At 38.3% G+C, this 26,022-nt stretch overlaps 1 protein-coding gene across 4 annotated transcripts in view; it reads right to left on the reverse strand.

The window, feature by feature from the left end:
* Positions 1 to 26,022, reverse strand: part of SCAPER (S-phase cyclin A associated protein in the ER) — a 136,245-nt gene that overhangs the window by 103,607 nt on the left and 6,616 nt on the right. For 3 of the 4 annotated variants that reach the window (XM_002192032.7, XM_030281052.4, XM_030281053.4), the window contains exons 4-10: positions 22,100 to 22,170; positions 18,298 to 18,495; positions 10,131 to 10,231; positions 9,566 to 9,682; positions 7,527 to 7,687; positions 1,191 to 1,453; positions 555 to 773 (exon numbers count right to left, since the gene is read on the reverse strand). In XM_002192032.7, coding sequence (XP_002192068.6) covers positions 555 to 773; positions 1,191 to 1,453; positions 7,527 to 7,687; positions 9,566 to 9,682; positions 10,131 to 10,231; positions 18,298 to 18,495; positions 22,100 to 22,170 — 1,130 coding nt within the window. Of the gene's footprint in view, positions 1 to 554; positions 774 to 1,190; positions 1,454 to 7,526; positions 7,688 to 9,565; positions 9,683 to 10,130; positions 10,232 to 12,667; positions 12,806 to 18,297; positions 18,496 to 22,099; positions 22,171 to 26,022 lie in introns of those variants that run through there. The other variant, XM_030281054.4, reaches the window with a different exon arrangement.

Genomic DNA, 26,022 nt, shown 5'->3' on the forward strand with positions numbered 1-26,022 from the left:
ACCTGGAAGTCAGATAAAAACAGAAAACTGACTTTTTGGTTTTTGCTTTTTGCTTTAAGAATGGCATTCCTCCAAATTGCTTGCTGTAAAGGAAGACCCAGCAGAGCAGCTCAGCAAGTCTTAAAAGGCACAGGTCTGACTTTATTTCTAACAGAATTTTGATATCCCATGTGTTTCCAGTTTGAATGATGAGCGGAACTGAAGTAAGACTTTAATGAGAGTGTGACTTAAAATGACTGTTAGTGGAAGGAAATGAAAAATTAGCACAAACATTTTTAAAAGAAGTAATGAGAGTAGAGATCTAATCATTCCAAATAACACATTTCTATCTTTCTAGCTTAAGTTCCGAAACTTTACCAGAATTAAATTCTACACCAAAAAGTATCTGTGCAACAATTTATTTTTCCTACAGTAAGTACCTCATAGATTTTTCTACAGTTTTTACATAAGGCTAACAGTAAACACTGTGCAACACAGACCGAGAAAATTAAGGCTTAGATTTATTATTCACTCACAAATTTTATGAGTTTTCTTACCAATCTGGCAGCACTCACATTTGAAATATCTGTGGGATCCATTTCAGTTTCAGATTTAGCTTTTTCTGTTTGATGCCAGTCTGTACAGCCAGTGGTCTGGGGGAAAGCTTCATTCATCTGCAGAGTTTTTGAACTGCAGTCAGTACTAGTGAGAACTGGAGGTATCTCAGGAGCTGGTTCTAAGAAATCCCCTTGCAAGGCTGTGTCAGTGCTCCCATTGGCTTCCGAGGCTGGGAACTAACAAGAGGCATTTGCAAAATTAACAAAATGGAACATACTGATTTTTAAAGTCAGAGTCAAATTTTAAGAAAATACTTGGCAACAACAGTGAGTGATGCAAATAACTTATTTCAGGTGCTCATTACCTTGCAAAAGTTGGATCTTTCTACCTCAAATCTATGTGTGAGATACGTTGAATGTTGACTTTTTGGAAAACATGGAAAAGTTGACCACAGCATCACAATTCTAATTAGCCTATTTGTGCTGATATCTTACTGCATTTCCATAGATGTAACTCAAATAACTATTATTTTAACAGCTTTTCCCAATCTGGTTAAGTTCATAAAAACTGTAGCCAACACCACCTTTAGAAAATGCTCTGAAGAAAAGTTACAAAATTTAAGGTTAGAAAATGGTTCAAAATGATGTACTGACCTGAGTCTTCTCAGTAAGGGGACCCTCAGAGTGATGTAAAGGACCCTTCTGTACCAGCTCTGTGCTTTCAGATGCAGCACTGCCAATGACTGAGCTCTCATGCTTGTTTTCTGCTGGTGGTGAAATTACGTTTTCTTTGTCACTGTCACCTCTGGACTTCAGTGTTTCTGCAGCTACGGGAGCTTTTGCTGCCAAAGCTGTGGATCGAGACCGAACGGGTCTTCCACGCTGAACTGTTTCCCAGCCCTCTGCATCCTTCCGATCTATGTGAGAAAAACACCCCCCGTTCTCAGACAGGAACACTTATAAACAGAAGCATTAGAAACAACTCTTTCATTACAGTATTACACAAGTTGTGGGAAAAAAATGTTCTCTTTAAAAATCAATACCAAAAAAAAATCAACAAGACATTCTTCAGCAAAGCTTTTTTCTTCAAGGAACGCTATTGGTATTACAGACACTGAACAACTCAGTTCATGGGACACGTTCTGTTACTGCAGAGTGAAGCTACTCAGGCACAAAAAGGTGTGGGAAATGGCAACATGCACTAAAACTTGCCATGCTTTTTCCTTGCTATTTCATGAGATGGTAAAGCACAACAAAGCAACCACATCTGCTCTTCTTTGCAGCAATAGCAACGTCAGGGGCCTTTTGTGAAAGTGCAAGTACAGACAAAATAGAACAACTTAGCATGGAAAGCAGAAATGTGGCTCACTATCCTTACTATTCTGCCAGTGCTTTATTGACTTATTTTTCTATTTGTTTCAGTTTGGTAACAAAAACACACTAATTGCTGTCAGCTTTTAAAAAACTGCTTTTCCTGGATTCCAGGAAATGGCAAAATATTGCTACAATGGGACTGCAAACTGAAGGAGAAAATAGAAAAGCAATTTTCTTCAATTTACTTTGATTTCTATATAGCTGTTACATACAAGTCTCTAAATAACATTTCTGATATCTGATATTGGTATATATTTGAAAACCATTTAAACTTGCATTTGTCTGCCTGAAGCATCAGGTCCTAGGTGTAACCAGATTTCTAGATTCCAAGGTGAACCCCTTCTCCATATGTAACATTTTTGTGGCCAGTAATTAATAGCAGCATGTTATTTCCCACATATCTTGAAACAACTGTAAGTGATATTTTGAAGCCTGACAGTACAACTCACAAGTGTGAAAGGTAAGCTCAAGCCTATTAATTTGCCAAACAAAAATTCTTGCAAAAAACTTGAGAACTAACTTCTTATATTTTGTCCAAGACACTTCTCACAAAAGCTGCTTTAAGATTATTCCCATGAAAGGAGAAGAAGGGTGTAGGAGATGACTTTTACCAACAGGAGTAGAGATGCAAAAAATCCCAATACTGTTTTACAAAGAGTAATAATCTAGAATACAATTTGTATCAAAAATTAATTCTCTGGGTATTTCTAAAGCTTTTACTAACAAAGATAGTCATACAGCCTGGGCATAAAGACCAGACCTGGAGCTCAAACGTTAAGGGTTTAACATATGAACTGGACTAAACAGCCTTTAGGTGCACTTGAACTGCTGTCCGACAGCAGCAGTAACCAGTAAACTGAAATGAGCCAAAACCAGAACCAATGGCACTTTCATCCTTTGCTGCACTTGGCATCCAGTATTTTACAAACCCTGCTCATTTAACTGTTAGGTTCCTTTAACATCTCAGGATAAGACACAGCAGCCTAGCCCAACAGCTGGTGTAACTCCTGAGTTACCAGGGAATTTGCCAGGACTGTACTGGAATTTATTTTTGCTGAGCAGCTCATGCAACAGCTGCTTTTATGTAACTATATAACTGTTCATAAACCCTATTTATATTGGTAATGACAGATGCAAAAAAATAATTTGGTAATTTACTATTGAGACTGTTTCACTGTAGAAAAATGACTGTGTGTTTTAAAGTAAACAAATTTCCCAAACTGTGTGAATGAATGGTTGATCTCTTCAGATCACTGCTGGTACCAGAGTCTGTGAAAAGCCTTTCTGTGTTCCTGCCCCTTACGTGCATTTGCACCCATTTCACTGTGTCCCAATGACTAGAACAGCAGTCAGAACAACACCAATTACATTTTCCTTTGCCACAGACTTCCCATTTGACCCCTGTAGGCAACTTCAGCCTTCTTTTCATTTCTTCATCTTCATATAGAAAAATATTACCTACAGGACCTAGTGATGGGAACATATTGCCCTCTCAGGTACAATCTTAACTCCAGCCATTCCTCAGGGAACAGGGTTTAATTCCCCAGGAATCACAAGCAGATTTACTCAGAAAGCTCCCAGCCTGTGCAGCATCTGGCTCTGCACCCTGTGGGACAAGGACTGCTCAGGCCCCTTGTCTCCCACCCCACCCACTTTAGTAACTGACTGGACCACAAGGACTCTGCCGTATCTGGCTTAGGACACAGTCTGGCCAACAAATTTCCCTGGCAAGTAACAGACAGAGAAGAAGAACTGCTAAAATCAACCAAAAAACCGCTATTGCTTTACTGCAGCAACTTTTGGGCTGCAATTCATTCTGCTTGCCATTTGCAAAACAAGATTGTTGAAACACTTTACTTCTTTTTGTTCTGAAAATTGAAGTCACCTTTTACATAAAAGCATCTTTTCTACATTAAAAGAATCAGAAGATACCATTTTGTTGTATATACTACCTAAACATAATTTTAATAACATCTAGACAATAAGATATATCATATAAATGTATCTTAATAATTGTACTAATATCTTTTACTAATACCTACTAAAGTTTATTCCACCAAAAAAGAATATTCTTGCCTGTCTGCCTAGTTGTTCTTTGTCTCGTGGCATATTTCTTAGTAGTCGAAAATGACAGACTGAATCAGAATAAAATTATTCAGAGCACAGAAAAACCATAATCACACTTAACAAAGTAAGAATGAATCTTTTCATAAAAGCCATACAGCTTCAATGTTTAATTTGCATTTGTTCACTGTTAGATTCATATTTATTACCCAAGACTCAACCAAGCCTTTTAATAGCCCAGAAATACTTTCATTTGAAAGAATATTGTTTGGTGACTTCTTAAAGACAAAGCAGTTTTTAATGCATGTACATATTCAGACTCCTGACCTACCTGGAGTCACTTTGACAGTGTGATGCCACCTGACAATTACAGTGCACCAGAAGATTCTGTTCATTTAATTCACCAAGCAGTTTAAGATTCAGTCACTTCCAGGCAGGTTTTTAACTTTACTTTGCAAAGGTAATATCTTTATTGACATTAGATCACATCAAATGAGAGACAAAGTTAATGCTCAGTTAATATTCAGTCTTCCTCCATATTTTTTCCCCTCTGCCTGGAATTCTTACAGCCCAGTAGCCATCTACACAGGCTACATATCACATGCTGGGTTTGATTACTCCCGGAGCTTTGTAAATGAATAATTCATTTGCCTACTCTGATCATTCTCCAGTTTCATGTGAACTTGGCTGTCCCTGCCTGTTCTTGTGTTACATGGACGTGACAAGCCATCTGCCATCTCGGGGGCCCTCCCAGCCTCCAGGCTCTCGGGAAGTTGCTCCATCTGGAAGAACTGGCCAAGGAGCTCACTGGAAACACCACAAAAAGAAATCCAGACACCTGTGTGCAAGCTCCTGTGGGCTCTACCTCAGGAGATGCACAGCCCTTCCAAAAAATTTACTTGCAGTAACATCCTGCTCAAACCTCCACATAAATAAACTTCAGCCCCTGAGCCCAAACCAGGACAGATGCCTGACAGGGCTGGGCATCCTGCAAGATCTCCAGTCTTAGGTACATTACAGAGAACATCTATTCACAGCTAGGGACATGAGCAATTCATACAAGAAAGATGATAATGACAATAATACTAATAACAATAAAATCCAACCAGATATCAAGTATGGCAGCAGAAAAAAATTTAGTACTTCTCAGAAGTTCACATGTTCTAGATTGTTCTTTGTCCTAAATCCTGTAATAACAATTATTTTAATTCTAAAGCACCTATTTCCATTTCTAATACACTGTCTAACCTTGTATAACTCATCTCACTTTTTACAGGCACCAGGGAATCCACAAGCAGAAATTGCTCAGACAGTAAGAACAGACTACATTTCATATTGTAAAAAACATTCAAGCATGAAAGAAATTTTTTTAAAATTCATTAAAATATTGAGGGTAAAAGTAAGTTAATGAGGGAAATGAGATAAGATGATTTAACCTCATTTAATTATGCATTCAGAAGAAGAAAGATTAAAGAACTATATGGAAAAATAATGCATTTTCTTTCTCCCTAAGGGCTTACTTAGTTAAATTTGGAAATTGCATCAACCATGAAACAGATACAGTATCATACCACTCATCCACATCACAAAACCATTGTGAGATCTAATGATAATGCTGTTAGAAATCTCTGGAGAAAAAGTGTCTGGGGAAATCCTGTGGCTGTAGGCCCCAGCTGGGCTTTGGGTGAGCAGGGAGCATTACAGGAGGCAGGGAGAATCCTTCCCCCAAGGCCCACATGACCCAAACAGCTGGGAGTGCATTAGCTGGGCAAGGAGCAGAGCAGATGACACACGAGCCTCAGAGCTGCTTCAATAATGCATGTGAAGAGCCCCTGTGTCTCCCTTCACATAAACTTCACAGATTTTCTTCTGTTTTCATCACTGGGGATAACTAGATCTTACCAAGTGATTCCACCTCCCACACACAGGACGACATGCTCCTACAGAGAACTTCATTTGTTAAAAACATAACAATTCAGCCACAAGCACATCACTGAAATTCTCCAATGCTCAGTGTCAGCAATTAGAGATTCCTCAGAATAAATGAAGTCTAGAGGAATGACTGTTATTTCTTAAAATGAAATGTTTCAAGCCTGGATTGCATCGTATATTTGATTTGAAGAGTACTGAACACTTGTAGCCAGCACTACAGGACCTAAGGGACTTCTCTCTTTTTGGAGCTCATCAGCTGAAAGTAGCATTCAAGAAAACACAGCACAACACTGATTCTTCAGCCCTCTAAAAGTCTCTGAAAGTAACATAAGGATAAAGTCTTTTGTTTTCATCTCAGCGTCTTAAAATACATTATCCATACTGAAATACAGTTCACTTTTATTCCCTGTGTAGCTAATAACAGTCTCCATATGCACAAGAACACCTAATAAAGGGATTTTAGCAACAGCTTGGAGCCTGTCACTGTTATGGGTGATAATCACCAGAAAAAGCTTTTGTTACGAGTAACTTCAACTACTGGTATATCTCAAAAGTGGAATTACACATCAATTACAGTGCTGAAAACTCAGCCACACAGCTCCTGCTCTCTAAGCAGCTCACTGCAACTGCTCACAGTAAGCAGCAGCCATGGATCCCCCTTCCAGCCACCACCTTGGAGTATGGCTTTGATGGTTCTGCTCTGAGCAGAGGAACCCACTCCTGAACTCATTCACATTACACTGCAAGCCCCCTGGAAAAGGTGTTTTACTTCCATAATATGCCACAAGTCTGCAAGTCACCACACATGGTTTCTACTACTCCTAGGTTGAACACACAACTATTTTAAATTAATACATGCACTTCCAGAAACTTTTTTTTTATCAGGGGGAGGGGGGGAAAAAAAAAGTGCACTTTTAATCTCCTTTCAGAATACCCATTTCTACATCCTGCCTGACAGTTTTGCAGAAAGTCATCTGAGACCACACATGAAGAAAGCAAATTTAAAAAAATGCATTTCCAAAGACAATCTCAGAGATCCAGTGCAAAGAAACTAATTATATAAACCAAAGGGTAGTTTTTAATGTCTGCAACTAAACCAATCTCTTCTAGAACTAAGATCCTGAATCAAGCATTCTTCAACAAGCATCTTTAGAGAAAAAAATCGTAACTAAATGTGACAACTCTTGTCTTCCAAGGACAAAAAACATCAATTGTAACTTCAGCATAGTTCTAATAGCCTGCTGTCCCAGGACATATAAACTTATCTTGAGCTCTCCCCAGATTCCTGGACGTGCATTATTCTTTATATGTTCAGCCATCCCAACTTGCAGTCTGTTAGACTGGCCGTTTGTGACCAAAGACATTTTGCTTCTTGGGATGTTATAAACTGGTTTTAACAGATCAAATTCTAGTTTGTGAAAATACAGCAGAATTTTACCTACATATGAAAACACACTTTTATCTCAAACGTAACTATTGTAATATAAGGCTGCATGAATCTTTTATCTTCATACCGAATTTAAACATTGTATTTTGCTTAGAACACAGCTCATCACATTCTGAATTCACTTTATACCACAGAGTCTGTGAAAATAACTGAAGCCACTGAAGGGGACTTGCCATTTTTCCGCAGTGACTTCTGTGCCGGAGGTACCAGACAGGCTTGTTCTGTTGCCAGCTCAGGATTGGCAGCTTTACTTCCATGGTTGGCTTTTACCTTATCGGCCCAACTTACACCAGAAGGAGCCAGGCGTGTTGCAGAAATTGTCACTGCAGGGTTCCTAAATGAAAGTCACAGCTCTTTTTAGTGTCTGATCAAGTAACAGAATGGCTTGTTAGAAAGCTTTATCAGAGTGTCTCAGAGACTATCAGAACAGTGCTACACAGAACTACATCTCCTTTGGCAAATTCTCCAAGTTGTAGCAATTTACACTGAAAAGGTGTTGTAATTTGCTCACCAAATCTTTGTTTTTAATAAACGATATTAAATTTAATCTCTGATTAAATATTAATGCCTTCAGACTAATTTCTGAATGTTTTTGGCAACCAAAGCAAAACATAATAAATTCTACATACTGAGTCTTGAAAAATACTCCTGTCATTTTAAGCCTGGTGTTTGACCATTTAGTACTCCCTATTCCTTTTCATTAAAAATAATGAACAGAATTTTCCTACTCATCTTCCATACAAGTGATGTTGTTTATCACACCCTTCTTATCTCTTCTCCAAATTCTTTTCTTTTTGCATCAGTGCTGTTGGATACCTCTGACTGCCCCTGTTTCTACTTTCTGTACTTTTCCTACATTTTCTACACTGCTTTGGGGAAAATATGAAGATGACTACCGGTATGAATTATTAATTTCTACAGAGGTACACCACTACCTTCTCTTCTATCCCCTATTCCTTTCCTAGTAATTCCTAGCATTCTGCCAAAAATTTCTATAGTACCAAGTATGTCTCAGCCCTTATCTTCCCTCCTATTTTCTCTCTCACACACAAAATATTGTAGTCCTCTGGGGTTGCCTTGCTTTGAGACACACTCTAAGAAAAAAAATTGCAAGTGTGAAGCACAGAAAACTCATCTTGCTGTTCCCTGTTCTAACACACAGTTGCTCACCATGTCCCTGTGACTGTGAACAAAACAGCTCCAGCAAAAATAGCAACAGGTTATTACAGTCAAATAAGGCTAATTGTGCTGAGCTGTTATGTTCTAATAAAAAAAAGAGAGCATTGATTTCCACCAGATTCAAGTGTTTCATTTGAGTGCTTGGGCATATTTTCTCCTCTCCACCAGGAATTTCCGCAGACACCTCTCAGATGCTGTCAGGTAGGTATCGACAGATTCACCCACACAGGGCCTACACCAAACACACTTTGGTTTTTCCACCACACTTCGTAGTATATTTGTAGAAATATTTTATATGCATAGTTTCAGAGAGCTCAGTCCTCAGAGGTGCTGACCAGAGTCCAGTATCACATCTCTGCTGAGGTCACTGTAAGCACTTAGGAAACTGGGCAGTGTGTTCCCTAGTTCCCAACAAACCTGAAGGAACAACAGCACACATCCTGAGAAAGATTTCAACTGGACACATCTCTGCTCTCCAGACTGAGACAGCACCAGACAGTGCTGCTCTAAATTTATGCACATTTTCAGACATTTTCATTTCAACAAGTAAAAGATGCTTTACTGTAGTATGTAACATGCTCTACATTTGAACTAGTATCAGTTTTGCCACACATCAGGACCATCATAATCTCGCTTTACACTCACTCACTCTGACCTGTACTTGCTTCTGCTCACTCTCCTGGCCATTCACATTGCACATACTGGCAATTTTAAAATGCCAGTTACAGACATTTTGACCTTTGTTTTGTTGAGAGAAGAGAGATCACGTGAAATACACTAACAGTGTTTTATCTTCAAGTCTTTGTAATGACCAGTAATTAAATGTATTACGAAGTCAGGAAAAAGTAAGTCCCTGACAGGATTTTCCTTTACAGGTCATGGAATTTTCTTTTAGGAATGCAAATAATTGCTTATATGATTTAGTAACAACAAAACAACGCATGGGTTACTACAGAAAAATAGTGCATTTGTGAAATTTGCTTCAAATTAATCTTTATTTTAGTTTCAATAAACTTCTTAGTTGGTTTCATACCCAAAATTTAAACTCCTTCGAGCATTTGATGTCACACTAATCCTATCTGTGGAGGGACTTGGGATCACGTGGCGTCCTGGAGACATTTTCTTTACTTCCCAAGCCAGTGAAGTTGGTCTGCAAACCCAGGAAAGAAAAGTTTAAAAATACAATTCACAATAACTCGTCCTCTGTCATCTTAAATCAAAACTAGAACCAACAAATGCTCAGTATATTAACAAATCCTGTTAATTTAATCATTCATCTTAGCAATTGTTTCTACACCAACAACAAACCTATTAGCCAGACCTGTATCAAAAATAATGCCTCTTCTCAAGACTACAATGTTTATTTCAAATTCCAGTATAGAGCAAAGCATCAAACCAACTATTGAAAAGGAAAAGATGAGGGAAAGACTGGAAATATCCTCTACTTCTAAGTGACAGTGACAATGTACATAAAATGTCCTCACACCCATTATGTCCAAAAGGAAAATTGGTTCTATTTGCTGAAGCTCTGCTAGAAAATGAAGTTTACTATGAACTTTACTCTCTCTGTAGATTAAAAAATATATAAATCTAATTACCTGCTTTGAGCATCAGCTTTTTCTAGCTTCTCCTGTAGCTGTATCCAATCAATCAATGCTTTGAAGTCCCTTACATAGTTATCAAGCATCATCAGGACTTCCTGAAAAGCAACCATCACATCAATCTTTCTATTTAAAAACAATCCCCCCCCCAATAAAGGAACTGAAAAGAAAGAAGGACATTTACTATTTAGCTTCCTCATTAAAAAAAAAAAAAAAAAAGCAACACAGGAAAACTCCTCAAAACAAGAAAGCCAGATAATTAAGATTTTTATGTGAACAACCAATAAAATATTTACCCTAAGAAAAAAGGTGCACATTCTTCAAGATCTGTGTCAGTGTCAATGTGTGAGGACAAAATGGCAACATTTGCAAGAAAATAATTCTTAACACACATAAAGATACCCATTTCATTATTTATCCCCTTTTTTGGTCAGAGTTACCTTTTAAAATATATTGAACATACATCACCAAGAAGGCAAAACTGTATAAACCCTAATAGGTCTGTGGAAGACTAAAAACATCAGAATTAATCTGTTTGTGAAGTATAAATAGACAAAACTACACAAAGGCAACAGCATAAGAACCTGGGTGGGATTAAAACATACACTGTCAAAAACTATGTGGGCATGCTGGAGATTTACTCAGAATATGCAAAATCCTGATGAAGTAGTTCAAATCTGGAACCCCATGTTGATCTCTAACAAATAAAATTAACTGTTACAAAAGGACATACCAATTAACTTCACACTAGAAGAAGAAAGTCATAGACAAAATGGCAGTGGCTGAAGAGACTTATTTCTGATTAAAACATCCTTAACTTTGAGAAATTGTGTCTAATGATGCCCAGTTGGCACAAACATATGAGTGTAGTACCTATAGTATGGTCAGATTACATCCAGAAACAATGACAAATTCATGGTAAATTGCTTCTACTCAGTTAATGGCACCAGTTTTTCACTGCAAAGCAGAGCAAAACACAGTATCATGGAACTCTGATGTGTTACCTGGGCAAACTACAGCTATCTACTGCCACTGGCAGGGAAAGGAGCAATTCTTTGTATTCCAAATATAAACTCAAAAATCATTGACTGAACATGACAAAACACACACAGAAGTAAGGCACCTCCTCAGCAAAGCTGAATATCACCAGCACAGCACATGAACAACTCTCTCAGGAAGAGTTTGAGCTCATATCAGTCAGCAAGAGCAGCTTTCAGAACTACTCTCCCAACAAGAAAAACATGTCCTGTAATCCATTGTGACAATGTGCTGAAAATAATCAAAATCCATGAATGAAGCTTGAATATGAAACTTAAATGAGCTTCACATGCAGAATGTAAAGTACAGAAATCATTTTGTAATATAAGGAAAACACTAATCACAAAATGCTGCTGTTTCACAAGTTCTTTACTATGCCAAAGTCATTCCTGCTGGTAATAGGATAAATTTTCTGCTCAAAGTAAGTAATTATTACTTAGAAATTTTGGGAGCAATTACAAATGAGAAGGTATTGGTCCTTAAGTGTATAATTACAAATTGTAACAGAAAAACCTTTGACACCAAAACCAGTAAAAACACCCTCCTACAGTCCAGGTAACTAATACACATTTTTGTGACATCACATCCCATATGTTTACTTTTAATTGTCCTTTTAACAGAAAAAAACCCCTCTACCATGTGAAAAATGCTCTTCATATAAAATCATACGGATTAATATTCATTTTCTTTAACTTTGAAATTCAGCTTCAGTTTTGACTTGAGCATCCTTTTAACTACACTTTATGACACATACAGAGCATATGCTGGTTGCTGTAAGGGAAAGGCACCACAAAGTCAGACACCAGGGAGGGAAATCAAACAAAATCCCATTGTTGATGCAAAAGTTGCTCTTTGCTATGAAATATTCCCCAAAAATGCTAACAGAAATCTTTCTTACAAAGCACTTGGTCTACAGCACCAAAATAATTAAGTAAAGTCTGCCACAAGAAATGAACAAGCCAAGTGTTTCCACAAGCTCTTTTTTCTGTTCCACTAATAAAATTTCAGCTTTCTAATCCAATTCATGTCCATTCAGGTTAGTCCATACTAAATTGTGCTGACTGTTACTAACAATGAGAGCATAGAAAGCAAAATTTAATTCTGAATAATTTACTTTCCAAGTCAGCCACTTGTATATTCCTCAGAAAAAAAAAAAAAAAAGAATTAATGTGAGTATGAGTTATATTTCTGAAGTTAGCTGGCACAGGAAAAAAAACACAATAAATGGTTTAACCTATTTTAAAGAATGTTTAGCTCCACATTATCAGAAATGATCAGAGCAGACCCATGCAGCTGTAACCCGAGCCATGTTTTATGAACAAGGGAATACAAACAAGACAAGCAGCTGGAGCGGCCTCACACTCACTGATGCACATCTCTCTCCCTAAAGCCATGAGGGCCATTTTGTCAAGCAGGATGGAGCAGAACAAAAGTGGCTCTGAAAGCGCCGTCGCAGGCATGCAGATAACTCCATCTAGATGTCCAGCTAAAATTACCAATTATCTCCGCAGTGGGCCGCAGCGGCCGGGATTGGTGTGCCGGAGCCGGGGCCGGGCCCGGCGGCGCCGTCCCTTTGTGCGCGGACACCGGATCCGGCGGGGCCGGCCCGCCGCGCTACCTGCGCACCGCCCGGGCCGGGGCAGGCCCGCACCGCCCGGGCCGGGGCCAGGGCAGGCCCGCACCGCCCGGGCCGGGGCAGGCCCGCACCGCCCGGGCCGGGGCAGGCCCGCACCGCCCGGGCCGGGGCAGGCCCGCACCGCCCGGGCCGGGGCAGGCCCGCACCGCCCGGGCCGGGGCAGGCCCGCACCGCCCGGGCCGGGGCAGGCCCGCACCGCCCCAGAGGCTGCTGGCAAAATGAGCCTTCATGGGCGCGCTGCGGCTGCACTGGATCAGAACAATTTTATAGCTCATTATTTCTCAAGGTCACATCCATCCTGTACGGTTTTTAAAGAGACAGCTTGAGCTAAGTAAGAAAGCAATGCTGCTGAAAAACAGCCCTTCAAGGAAAATCAGTGACATGAAACTCAAACCAGTCACAATATAACTCCTGTTACATTTTCGTCTCTGTTCTCATCAATTCTCTGATCACCAGTTCTGCATGGCCTTTTTTTTTGTTTTCCTTTCTTTTCTCCAGCTTTCATTGATTACTCTGGTTGCCATGTATTTATCTCAAAGTTGGACTTCTAGTCTCTTCAGCTGGGTGATCCTATTAATTAGTTTGTAATCAACGAAGATCTTCAAAAGTAGCTACATTGGAACAATCCTCAGTCAGGACTCGGGTCCTAGATAGGCCCATTGTAATCCCATTGTAAAGAACAGAAGTGCACTTCAGAAAGCCCTCAACCACTTTGAAATGTCCTTTCATGCATTTATTCTCCCATTCTCAAACAAGGAAGAGGCAAACAGGGAAGTATGGAAGACTAGAATTTTAAGGTTACTCCAACCCAAAACAGCAGCACACGCATCAGGGAAATTAATTCAGTCACCACATCTGTACTTTAGCTTATTAGTCAAGCTAGATATGGGCTCTATTTTACAAACTATGCCTACTTTATGTTGTTTCATTATCTATACTGAATGTTTTAGTTTATATATTTACCAAAATAAACTCCATTTTCTTTTTATAATGGAGCATGCTTTTAGCTCACAAAGCGAGTTCCTTCTTTCTTTTTTTAAATGTACGTTTCCAAAGTTAACAGGTGTTTCAGTAATCTGACACAAAAATTGCTTCAAAAAAATTCCTTGTAGCCTTTTCATACAGTTGAATCACAGATAATTAAAGCCAGCTCCAAGGTTGGTTCAACCAACATGATTGTCAAAGTGATTCTTACAGCTTTGGGAAAGGATGACAGGAAGCAGCTCCTCTAGACAAAGGACTCTCCTTATATCAATTTCAGTATGTGGCAAATAATATTTTAAGCAAGCACATGGTCTCCTAGACCCAAGTGTTACATGCACCACGTCTGGCCTCAGTTGCTCCTCATTGATGCACCCTCAACATGGCAGCCACAATCCCCTGCCTGACAAGGATGTGTTCCAAAGGACCACAACCATTTCCAAAGGAAATTTTCTCCAGAAGAATAACTGCAGTGGCATTAATTGAGTGTAGGCACTCAATCACACAATATTTAAATACATGCACACACACCATATACACATATATGTCTGATGAAAAGGATGGAGAGGTAGGAACAGGGAAACCCAGACTACCAACTAAAAGACACGCTGGCTTTTCTGAATAGATCCCCATTTTGAAAGACCTCATCCCCTTTTATCTGTAAGGCTGAATGTGTGATCACAAACCCATTTTCTTGTCCTTCTCTGTTGACTCATCCATGGAAGATGACAACGATGAAAAAGTAAATGTCCACAAAGAGGCAGCAGGATTGCTCATAGAGATTTTCACTGGGCATGGACTGCCATAATAAAGCCATAAATTATTTATTTGGGAAGATATTTACTCTTGGTAAACACCACTTCAATAAATTGAAGGAAAGGTTAGCAGTGGGACCATTTTGGTTTCTTAGTATTACTCTTGGTAAATACCTCCAAATTCAGAACTAGAAGGTGTATTTGTGAGCAAGTGCTACGTGGCAGCCTTGCACCCCTCTGCCATACTACAGCTGCAGCACTGGCTGTCCCAAATGCCAGCAATGGCTCAGCTGTATGAGCAGGGGTCTCAGTCTGCATGGAGAGACTGAAATCAGTGGAATTTGCAGATCCAGGCCCAAAAGCAGCCCTCAGAGAATCTCCTCTCTGCTTCTGGGAGGTCTCAATCAACTCAAGCCCTCTCACAGACATCCCCTGACCCAAAGGCCTTAGCCAAAATTGATTCAATCAGTTCTTTTGCAGAGGAACATCAAGTAACGTGCCTAAACTTTTAATGGAAGTCTTTAGCCACCTCTTCACCTTGTGCTGTTTGTGAGAAGCAGAGAACAGAACTCCACTGCTGAGTTTTCCATTTCATAACAGGGAATAAGAATCTCAAGCAAAATTAAACTGTTTTCACTGAACCAGACTGCTTTAAGAATGTATCTGTAAGCTTCAGAAACAAGAGAAGGCCAAAACCTTCCAAAAATACACCAGAAACTAATATTAAGTGAAAAGACAAGAGACTGTACAAGCTTTCAGTAATGCTAAACAGCAATGTAAAAGGAATAGAGAACTAAATTTTTGCACAATAAAATTCAGCTTTTTTGAAAGGAAAAGAACAGCTGAAGCTGTTAATTCATTCTAGAAGGAAAAAACCTGCAAAATTAAATTAAAGGTAGTTTGATATTCTTCTGTATTTGTTGTATGATTAGTTGTTGGCTCCAGTTGCTCAAACTTTATCAATAAAGGATTTACAAAAGTGTGTAGTGTTTATTTTTGTATATACATACACACACATGCTATATATATAATATAATATAAACATATATAATATAAACATCTATAAATACAAACTCAGTTGCTGAGACTCCTGAAAACACCATAGAATAGCAGCTGAAGACATCTGCTGCATTAACCAAAACTCTACAAAATCTGCCTTTATATCTTTTGGTTTCAATACCTTTTATCATACAGCAGGAGTTTTAAAGGCAATACCATTTCTGCTCTGGCTACACATGCCACCCAAACCTAGAAAATAGTAGTTAAAATACTCATATAAACATCAGACACAAAGAAACCTAATACATAGAATATCCACACAAGCTGCATTTCAAATGTTGAAGGTTACAGCCATATCTACTAGGATATATTTAATCTTTTATCACTATTGCACAAGCTGATTTATGTACAGTAAGATGATGCTTAAACTTGAGAACTTTTCATTTATTTCGGAAATAATTCAACCATGTTCATCACACCTTTCCACACAAAGCATCCAAGCTGTATCTATATATCTACATACATGATTTGAGAGTACTCAATTCCAAATCAATAGCAGATACCAACTTCAACAGAGCCCAAAGCTGAGAAAATACACACAAGCACTGATCCTCTTACAGACATTGCCACTGTTTGGATCCTCACCACAACCCTTCTGTCTGCAGTTTCAACCACAAAGAGCCACCAGAGCCCTCTCCCACTGGGGAGCATCAAACATCTTCAGTGACAACACAGTCGATAAAACTGCAACAACTCATAAGGACTTGGGAGAGCAAAAGGCACAAAATACCAAAAAAACCCAAACTAACACTTTTATACCAGGTTAAACAGAAGGTTTAAAATGCCAGAAGCTGTCACATTTCATTTTTACAAGGGTCTCCTTAGAAGACAGCCTTTATATAACTACAATGTTTCAATAGAATAGCACCTGCCCATTTGACCAAGACAAAAGTTTGAAGAGTCAAAATTAAAGAAGTTTTTGATAAACGTGAATTTATCTTAATTGAAAGATCTTTCAAAATGCCACTTAAAAAAATGAAGAAAAGGTTAGCAGTGGGACCATTTTGGTTTCTTATTTAATATTATTTCCCACCTGTCCAACAGTCAAAACGGGAGAAACTGGACTGTGTCTGTCAAAACCACCATAAAATAATGACAAATAACATAATTTACAGAAGAGAAACATTATTGGTAAAAATTCTTTTCAAGACTATGCAGTTTCACACTTCATAACTTAATTAAGAGAAATCATAGTGATTTATCAAAAGAATAATCATAATTTAACAGTAACCTGTAAAAGAAAATCCCAGACAAAAGACCACAGCACAAACACATATTCCAGCTGCTTAGGCAAGGCACACTTGTGCTGAGAAAAAAGATCTTTTGAAAGGTAAGAGTAACATGAACATTACATAAGTTTCACAACATTTGACACTGGACTGCCCTGTTTGCTCATTTTTGGTTTTTTTCACCTCTGTTTTGCAAACAAGTAACCTGATCCACACAGATTCATACATCATTGTCAAGAGTCTGCTAAAATGAAGGCTTTTCACTCAGGCTACCTCGTATCCCCATCCAAAAGCAGATCAAGTAGCCTGATTAAAATGTTGAACGATATCTAACCCCCAAAATATGTGATAATGATACAAATACGCTTCTGTTCTTTCAGTCACATAAGTTTAAAATGCTAATTTAATTACAATGCAAGGCTGGCTGACTTTCTTAAACCAAAGAATTCTACAGAGAGGTTTCCTGAGCAGGAAGACAGTTCAGTAACAAAATGTTAAATTGTGTTAGACCAACCAGAGATTTGGAAGCCTCTGAGCTTCTGTTCAGTTCTCAAAGCTGCTTTCAATGAAATGTATTTGTACGCTAATCTCAAAAGCAATTTGGCTGTGCCTGATTACAGCAGAGAATGAGATGCACAGGATAAGAAAAAAGTTTACTTAAATTGATATATGAATTTTTTTACAGCAATTAGATAATCATTTCCAGAATGTGTTGAGTTTCCAGCCATGTTTAATATGGAAACAAAGTCATGACTTTAACATTTCTTATATAATGTATTCTGACTTCTCTTAATGCTTGTGATAAATTCCATTGCCAAAGCATGAGAGATTTTTATTAAATGATATGGGTATTTCTAAAGATCTACTAGCCAATCACAATAAAATGTGAACCAGATGCACAAGCTATTACAAATCCAGGTTATTTGAAACTGGGAAGTGTCTTACAGTGACATCCCAACCAGACATTGCTTATACTCGACCACCAATCACTTTCTTAACAAAGGGAGAACGAGAAGAGTGATAACTATCACTGCAGAAAGGGAGCAGTGTGCAATTAAGCCACTTAACAGCAAGCAAATGACTGTGAAAAAGGCTGAACTGCAACAGTGCCACCTACAGTAAAGGACATTACTGGGAAAAAGAAATCAATCACTGTTTAGTCACAAAAGTAACAAAATCAGAACTCAATAAACAAAATCTGATTTCAGCAAAAAGCTGAGCCCTAATAATATCACATAAACCATGATATGTTCTATACATTTCAAAAATTAGTCCCTGCTCAAGATGAAAGCATTTTCTTAAATATGAATACATATGTCCTCAGGTTTCCTATTTAAAATCCTACACAAAACACAAATGAAAAAGCAACATGTTTCTGAAGCTTTAATTCCTCCTTTATCTTTTTTTCTAAAATATAAAAAAAGCCAGATAGAAGCCAGATAGGCAAAGAACAGCTGGAGCATTACCTTGCACTCCACCACACTCTGGTCTGATTCACATGTGACATAGATTTCATCAACTGCCCTCCGCAGGTTGTCAAAGAGAAATGCCCAGTACCGAGCCCGCAGATCCACCTTTCGAGGCTGCCTGGTTTTCGTTGGGCTTTTGTCAAAGTTTTTGTCTCCAGCTCCTGCTGCTGTTAACTTACAGTCCAAGGCAGTGTTCTGAAAACAAGAAAGTACAGGGGAAAGGAGAAGAACAAACAGAAGTATGGTAAGGAGTTGGGTTTCTGTGCAACACACTTTTTATCAACACACTGAAACACCTATAAACAAGAACTTCTTCACTGAAGAGAACTACATCATTGTACTCACTCGAATTTTTTAACACACACTTTCTTTAAGACAGGCAGCACTTAAGTTCAACTAGATTCTGTTTCTTTGACAGTTATAATACTTGCATTCCACAACAGTGTGAGATACCCTGCCTCTCAGCAGACTGGAAAAATACATTTTCTTAATTACATATCCTGTATCACTTTTTCTGACAGATGTGTATATCCAGAAGTGAAAACAGCACTTTACTAAAAAACATACCAGCAATATTCCACCACAGGGAAATTCTATTACCAAGACATTACATATGACATGATTGTTTTTAAACCCTCATGGTAAAACATGTTAATGCCAGTGAAATGCTGATGTGGCTCACCTTAAAACACAGATTTAACTGACCCAGTACTGCTTTGCTGCACAGGTGCAGGGGACAGACAACATGCTAAATGGGATGGGTGGGCAGGATATTCCAAAGGGCTCTGAAAGTACACCTATTTGGCTAAAAATACCAAATCACAACTTGGTCCTGTGACACTGCCCTTATTAAAACTAAACTTCTCTCCCACAGAAGAAAACAAACTGTAAAAGGCTGCTACCATAAGCTTGTGCATTCCATAGCCAGTGGACAAGCACCCTCAGTAAACACCAAGTGACACCCAACTGTGTTCTACGACATGATGTAGCTATTAGTTACCTGTTAAGGTAGTCTGGTTTGGGTTGGCTTTTTTCATTCATGTATTTAATAGGACCTTTAATGTAGTTTTGAGGTCCACTGAGGCATGTATTTGCAGCACATCAATTCTTACTGGAGTACTCTTGAAGGGATTAATGCAAAATCCCATTCTAAATGCTCTACTTTTGTGATTGAATAAGAGCAGTCGAAACTGACACCACACATGACTGTATACTGCATTTATAATTAGAGTATCTAATCACTAACTAGAAACAGTGAAATTTTCGAAACAATTGGCTGGGATTCAAGCCTTTTTGTCCTGTACCACACACCATTAAACAAATTCCACTTTGCATTTAAGGAGGGAGACAGAGTGTTGTCAGAATGGTCATGCTCTCACCTGCTTTTGTGGTGAGATGACAATTTTTCTGTAAAGCAGAAGAATGGGCACCTAATTTACTACAATCACACCGACATCTCTGCTACCCTTACATATATCTCCAAGTGCTCCAACTGTACTCCAGATGAACCCCAGTTATGTATGCACGAGAGTCATGCTCAGAAAGATGCATGGCATAAACAACCAATGAAAAGCAATTTCAGAAGGGTTTTGTATTTTTTCTTCCATTACATCAGTCACCTTTTAGCAAACTATTGGGAGAAGGGATGCTCCTAGGCTGAGACCTTGTGTAAAAATATTTAAAGCAAAGCTTATATTCTAATTTATAGCTCCTTGAAACTACTGTTTATAATGAAGCAAGTGCAACTACAGAATCATAAATAGCTACATTAAAATAACAGTGCTACCTATAGGTGTCTGTGTTTATAAAATGTGACCTGAGGAAAGCAATTAGGTTTACAGTGATTCAGATAATACTGATAAAAAGAATCAGTTGTTTTGGAATGGGAAACATGTATAATTACCACTATTTGAAAAATACATTTTCAAATCTATTTTTTAATGACAATGTGATGGATTATGTTTTGATATTTAGCAATAAATGTTATCCATCTGCTGTATTTGGCATCCATTTATCTTCTCTCTTCTATGTCAGCCATATTTTAATGAGGAAAACACCTTGTGTGGCAGCAGTTCCATTATTATCCTGTAAGCAGACTTTCAGAACCCAACACTTACAGCTACCAATGTTCCAGCAGAACACCTTTGAAAGGATAAAACCCTCTAACCCATCTGATTTCTTGTAGACACTATCACACAAGCAGGTTAGCATTAAACTGGTGGCTTGTTATTAGAAAAAGTATTTTAATTTGCACCAACAGTTCAAACATTCAAGAGCAGAAGATACAAAGCTTATGTACCTTTGAAGTTAACAGACATGGAAATACCAGTTCTGACATCCCAAGTAACCCAGCATGGATGGTGAAAAACTGAATCTCTTGGTGTTTTTTAATTTGGGGTTTTTTCTCTCCTAATAGTTTCAGTAACTTGCCTTGGTTTTGTAGAAAGTATGCAATGTATATTTATACTCCTGGGATGCCAAAACTTATTGAATGTATACTTGCCAGCATCCTTCTGAAAGGAAGATGAGGTTTGTAAGATCATATGAAACAGCTCTTGTAAGTTTATTTTCTTGAGATTAGTGGCCCATTTATACGTAAAGGAAAATTAAAAGTGAAAGCTCAACAAAACTAAGCCAAAAAATCCATCAATTACAGCAGTATCCAGTGTCTGAAAAGCAGCAGAAATAAAGGTCCTGAACACCAAACTGAGATGCCAAGATGCACAGCCACCCAGCAGTGTTCAAAGCTTAACTGAAGCCACCAGGAATGTACTGTGTCGACAAGAGCTTCAGTACAGCAATCCCGCACTGAGCAGCAACCAAGCGTTCTCCTGAAAACTCAGTGTTCACATAGCCCCCAGGTCAGACAGAGCCCAAACTACACAGTGCTCTCCACCTGACCCTTCTGGGGGCACACGCTGACAGGGAGCCCCAGCCACACCGCTGACACCTCACCTGCCACACCAAGGGAACCAGCACACACCGTGCTTGTAATGTAGCAGGGTGTGAGTAGAGAACGCAGCTGCCAAACTAAACTGGGAAAGTAACATGCTTGTGTTTTAAAGATGCAAATACATCTCTGTGGAAGCAGAACATTTTTTCTTTTTGCAAAAAATAACATCTTCCATATGCTTTATTACTAAATTCTGACAGGCTGCCTCAAAACATTAAATGGCTAAAGCTGTACTAACGGCTAAACCCATAAATCAAAGAAAAACAGCAGTTAAAAATATTAAACATGAGCAAAGATTGAGGTATTACTTTATCAATGTAATAAAGGTTATCATTCACAGAGAAAAAAAAAAAACTGAATAAAAATAGGAGTGGTGTCTTCTTTACAATACTCATTCAAACTTGCTTTCCAGTCCTAACTCTTAGAAATTTTACTCACCTGGACTTTTTTCCAAATTAAAATACACTGACTTGAGACACTAACATTTTCATGAGGTCAAGACATTTCCTTTAATTAGAAATTGGGAAGAAAGGTAGCCCTTGTATAAGCAGCATACTTACAGCAAGACTATCCTATATAATTTTATTGAACAGCACTTTCCTTAAAATAACTTTAATGCCAATAAATGTGCAGAGGCTAGGAAGTGCCAAAAGGAAAGGCTGAGGAAGATAACCTAAATTCTGGCAATTTTAACTTCTGAATATTTGACTTTGAAACTCATATGCTTTAAAGATACATTGTATCCACAGTTTTAGAGAAGTATTAATCAGCCAATATATCAATGATCTCACAGAAAAACAGTGTTATGTCATCAATTTTATGTCACAATAAGAAATGAGCAGATACCTGTTTTGCAGTCTTATGTGTTCCTTGAGTCACCCTTTTTGTTTTTCCACCAGATTGCCATTTCGATTTTCCTGTGGGAGAAGCAACTGTTTTAATCAACAATAATGATTTTAATTAAATAGAGCACTCTAAAATGCACATATCTCATCCTTCAATGTACTGAAAAGGGCACAATTTCTGAGTTAAGATGTTTGGCAATTTTTTTTTATTCAAAATGTATAGTCCACTGTTTAGAATGTGGACAATGACAGAAAACACTGGAGAATGAAAAAAAATACAAGAAAAGTAAGACACACAGACCTCATTAAACAAAGGTAACCTTTGAGTTCTCAGTGCCTCTAAAAATCATATCATTACAATCTACATGTCAAACATGATACTAGTTTTCTATATAAATTTTAAGAAGTCTGCTTTTGATTGTTCAATCAGCTATTATAGAATTAAAACATGAAATATATTTGTTAGGAAAACCAAATGTAATGATTTAGCTCTTCTGGAGCTGTTCTGCCAAGAAAGATGGGAGAAAACAGAACTTAGGTCAGGATTTACTTCATCAACATTCAGGTAGCCAAAGGAAGAGAGAAAAACATTCGCAGAACACAAGTCATTCTCCTTTAGACCTGAAATCCCTTCTCAAACATACCTGTCTTCCTCCACTGCTTATACAAAGTGGCTTTAATAGCAATGCTTCCAAAATCAGTTTAAATTCCAGTCAGAGGGGGTGATTTCAGGTCTCAGTGCTGCAGTGGTGGCAATTAACTGATTTAGAGTTATCTTTGCGTAGAAAACTCTGTGTTGGCCTAGACCAACCTGATCTGTGTGCACTTAAACTTTGAGATTTGCTATGGGGTAATGTAAAAAGAATTACTCCTCCAAGTATCTAAACTTGCACAACACAAAAATCATAGGATCCAATTACCATAATTGTAAGCAAGCTAAGACAAAACAGTAACTATGGCCAGAGTTTTCTCTAGCACAGATTACATCCAAAGAGAAGTTTCGAGATTATTTAGCTGGATGAAGCCAAGAAAAGCAATGCATTAGTTGAATACGGTCCTCCCTAGACCATGGAGATAATTCTTTAATTTCAGAATTGTCCAGTTGAGTTTTTAACAGTTGAGGCCAAATTCCTAAATGCAGCCCAGCTGTTTTACATTACTCTGGTTATGTAAAGTAGCTGCAAACCTGTCTTAATCAAAAGTTGTACAGCTGGTTTGGATCATCGACTATTCCAAGCAGCAAGGCTTTTAATTTAAAACAAATTAAAATTATTTGCTTGATAATTCATTTTTTAAATGCTACATTAGCCAAAAAAACAGGTATAAACTAATATATTGAACTCAATTTAGTAGCATTCAGGAAAAAAAAAAATCATTCAGCTACTACATGTATAAAACCTTCCTAGTCACTAAAAAGCTTGAACTGGGGAATAGTTCCGTGGCAGACTTCTGATATCAGAAGTATTTCAATCAACAAAGTCTCTCTTCTGATATGATTTACATTCCGCAAAGACAAGGTTTTGAGATCAATGGCATACAGAACTTGCACAGTGAAAAGGTTTGCCACAAATATGGGTTCACTAAAATGAAAAAGGGGCAGAGGAACACATCAAGTTGCAGACTAGATTCTGTAAAATCCAGAATAACAATCCATCATCTAAGATCTGTGAAATGTCTGAACAAGTCCCTTCTAAAGACAAAAGCAAGTTTCCAGGCACTTGCTATATGGGGCAGACATTTAGATGCAAAATAGCAGGTTTTGCCAACTTAATATAGTGTGGGGCAAGGAATAACTTTTTCTTAAGGTGTGTAGGCCAGAAAACTTTGCATTTCAGCAGCAGTCACATTTTCAAGGTTTCTTGTCCATTTTCTTACAATAATAGCTCTGGTAATGAGAAGACTATTTCTGCTTTTGTCCCTCTATACTCCTAAGCAGTGGCAGCACTGCTCAATAGCTGTTTGTATGTTCAGGGCCACTGGTGTGTAACTGGTGTGTAGCTACATCATGCTGGCATTGTTAAGAGATGCACAGACTAAAGTGACACCTGAAGAGCAGCCCCTGCTAACAATTTACTAAATTGTAAGTAGAGAACAATTTTAACGAGAGACCCAAGAATATAATCTCCTTTAGCTATTAAGTTGCTAATGTGAAATATACAAAGTATCAAAGTTTTGCACCATTGGAGGAGCTACAGCCATTAGAATTCCATTTCATACTAGAATTCCATTTCCTCCCTGTCTGGTGTTTAAATATGAAGCACACAGGGCCTATGGTTTGTCTAGTCTTCCTGTCCAAAAAGCAGAGGTGCCAATACCTGCCATAAACCCTCACTTATAACCTATTTTCAAAAATTATCTTTGACCCAAGAACCTCAACAACCAGCCCACTCATCTCTCTTGGATAGTTTTACTGGTATGGGAAATGTGGGGATTGCCCTCACATTCAGTAGTTAATGGCAGCCTTCATTTCTGTCCTAGCTATGGCAGAGATCAAACTGCACATGTTGTTTCAATGTCTTAGACACTGTTCACCATTACACCCTCAGCAGAAATGATAATTTTCAATTGAGGAAGCATACTGAAGTTTCTAATCCTTTTATGAACCACATCTTCTTACAAGTTTGTAGAGCAGCAGTACATGCTATTTTTCTAATTGTACTATGCTAAGGATCTGGAGAAATGACACAGAAAAGCACAGAGATAACCAAAATTCTCCAAGTTTTCCCACCTCTAAATTGAATTACACCAATATATTTTGCACAAAATTAATTTTATAAATTACTGTCAGTGTCTCATCCAGAATATAATGGCCCTGTATTCACCTACCCACACTAGACTGGATTCCCATCGTTCCAGTGAAATTCAAGGTTTGAAACTGATGAGCCTTAAAGAGTCCCCTTCCCTCCACACCACCTTCTGCCAGTTCCCATCACACCTGTGCTGCAAGGGCTCGCACACAGCGTGTGCAGTCAGGACTCTCTCAGTGCCTCACACGGCCAAAGAGAGACACATCTCCTGACTTTGATCACATCCCACAAAACTTATTTTCTGCAGCAGTCTCTTGCTAAAACAGTGGAATATGCTGCAAGCTCCCCAAAGTGTGCCAGGTACCTTCCAACCACTAAAACACATTTCCTCACCCTGAAATACTTAATCTGCAAATGAATTCTGTATGGCAAGAGCCCAGGTAATTTTAAACAAATAGGAAATAAGAAGAGAACAGTCCCAAATACACTATTTTCCAATTTTTCTACACATCTCAAAGTTCCAAAGGTATCTTACCATCTATTAACATTTACATGTCAAGCCTCTGCAATTTTTTAACTGTTGCTAATATTATACCTAAGATTTTGTAATAAAATTTGTGTGTACTTGCTTACCTGCATTCAGTGCCTCAAACTTAACTCTAGGCATGTGAAATAATTACAAAGGAAAAAATTCTGAAACCCTCCATTGGAATGTTCATAGCTTTCCAAGGTGGGCAAAAGCAATGTGACTGCCATCGGTGACTGGTGGCCACAGGTTTGGAACGCAAATTGCATTTTGGAGACAGAATGCCAGAAGAGTGATTTTTTCTCTTTCAAGAGACACCAAGCCAACAGTAGTGTTGATTAGTTTATCCAAGAGAATCTGCTGTGTACTACTGAATCCTGCGGAGGAGTATTTGAATTTCAATGGTTGAAAAGTGTTACAGTCACTCTCTCTCCTAGACCATGACCACCATGCCTGAGATTTTGTCATGGCATTGATCTGTATTCATAATTTTGAATTTCAGATCTGACATTACTGGGGTGCACACGTCTCCAAAACACACAACAGAGGTATCACCTGCCATTCCAGAAATCTCTTTCCTTTCTAAGGAAATACTGGTTACTGACAGGAACTGTATATTTATAGAATGGAATCAGAAGGTTTTGATTTCTC

The sequence above is a fragment of the Taeniopygia guttata genome, chromosome 10, assembly GCF_048771995.1.
Source record: "Taeniopygia guttata chromosome 10, bTaeGut7.mat, whole genome shotgun sequence".
NCBI classification, from domain to species: Eukaryota; Metazoa; Chordata; class Aves; order Passeriformes; family Estrildidae; genus Taeniopygia; species Taeniopygia guttata.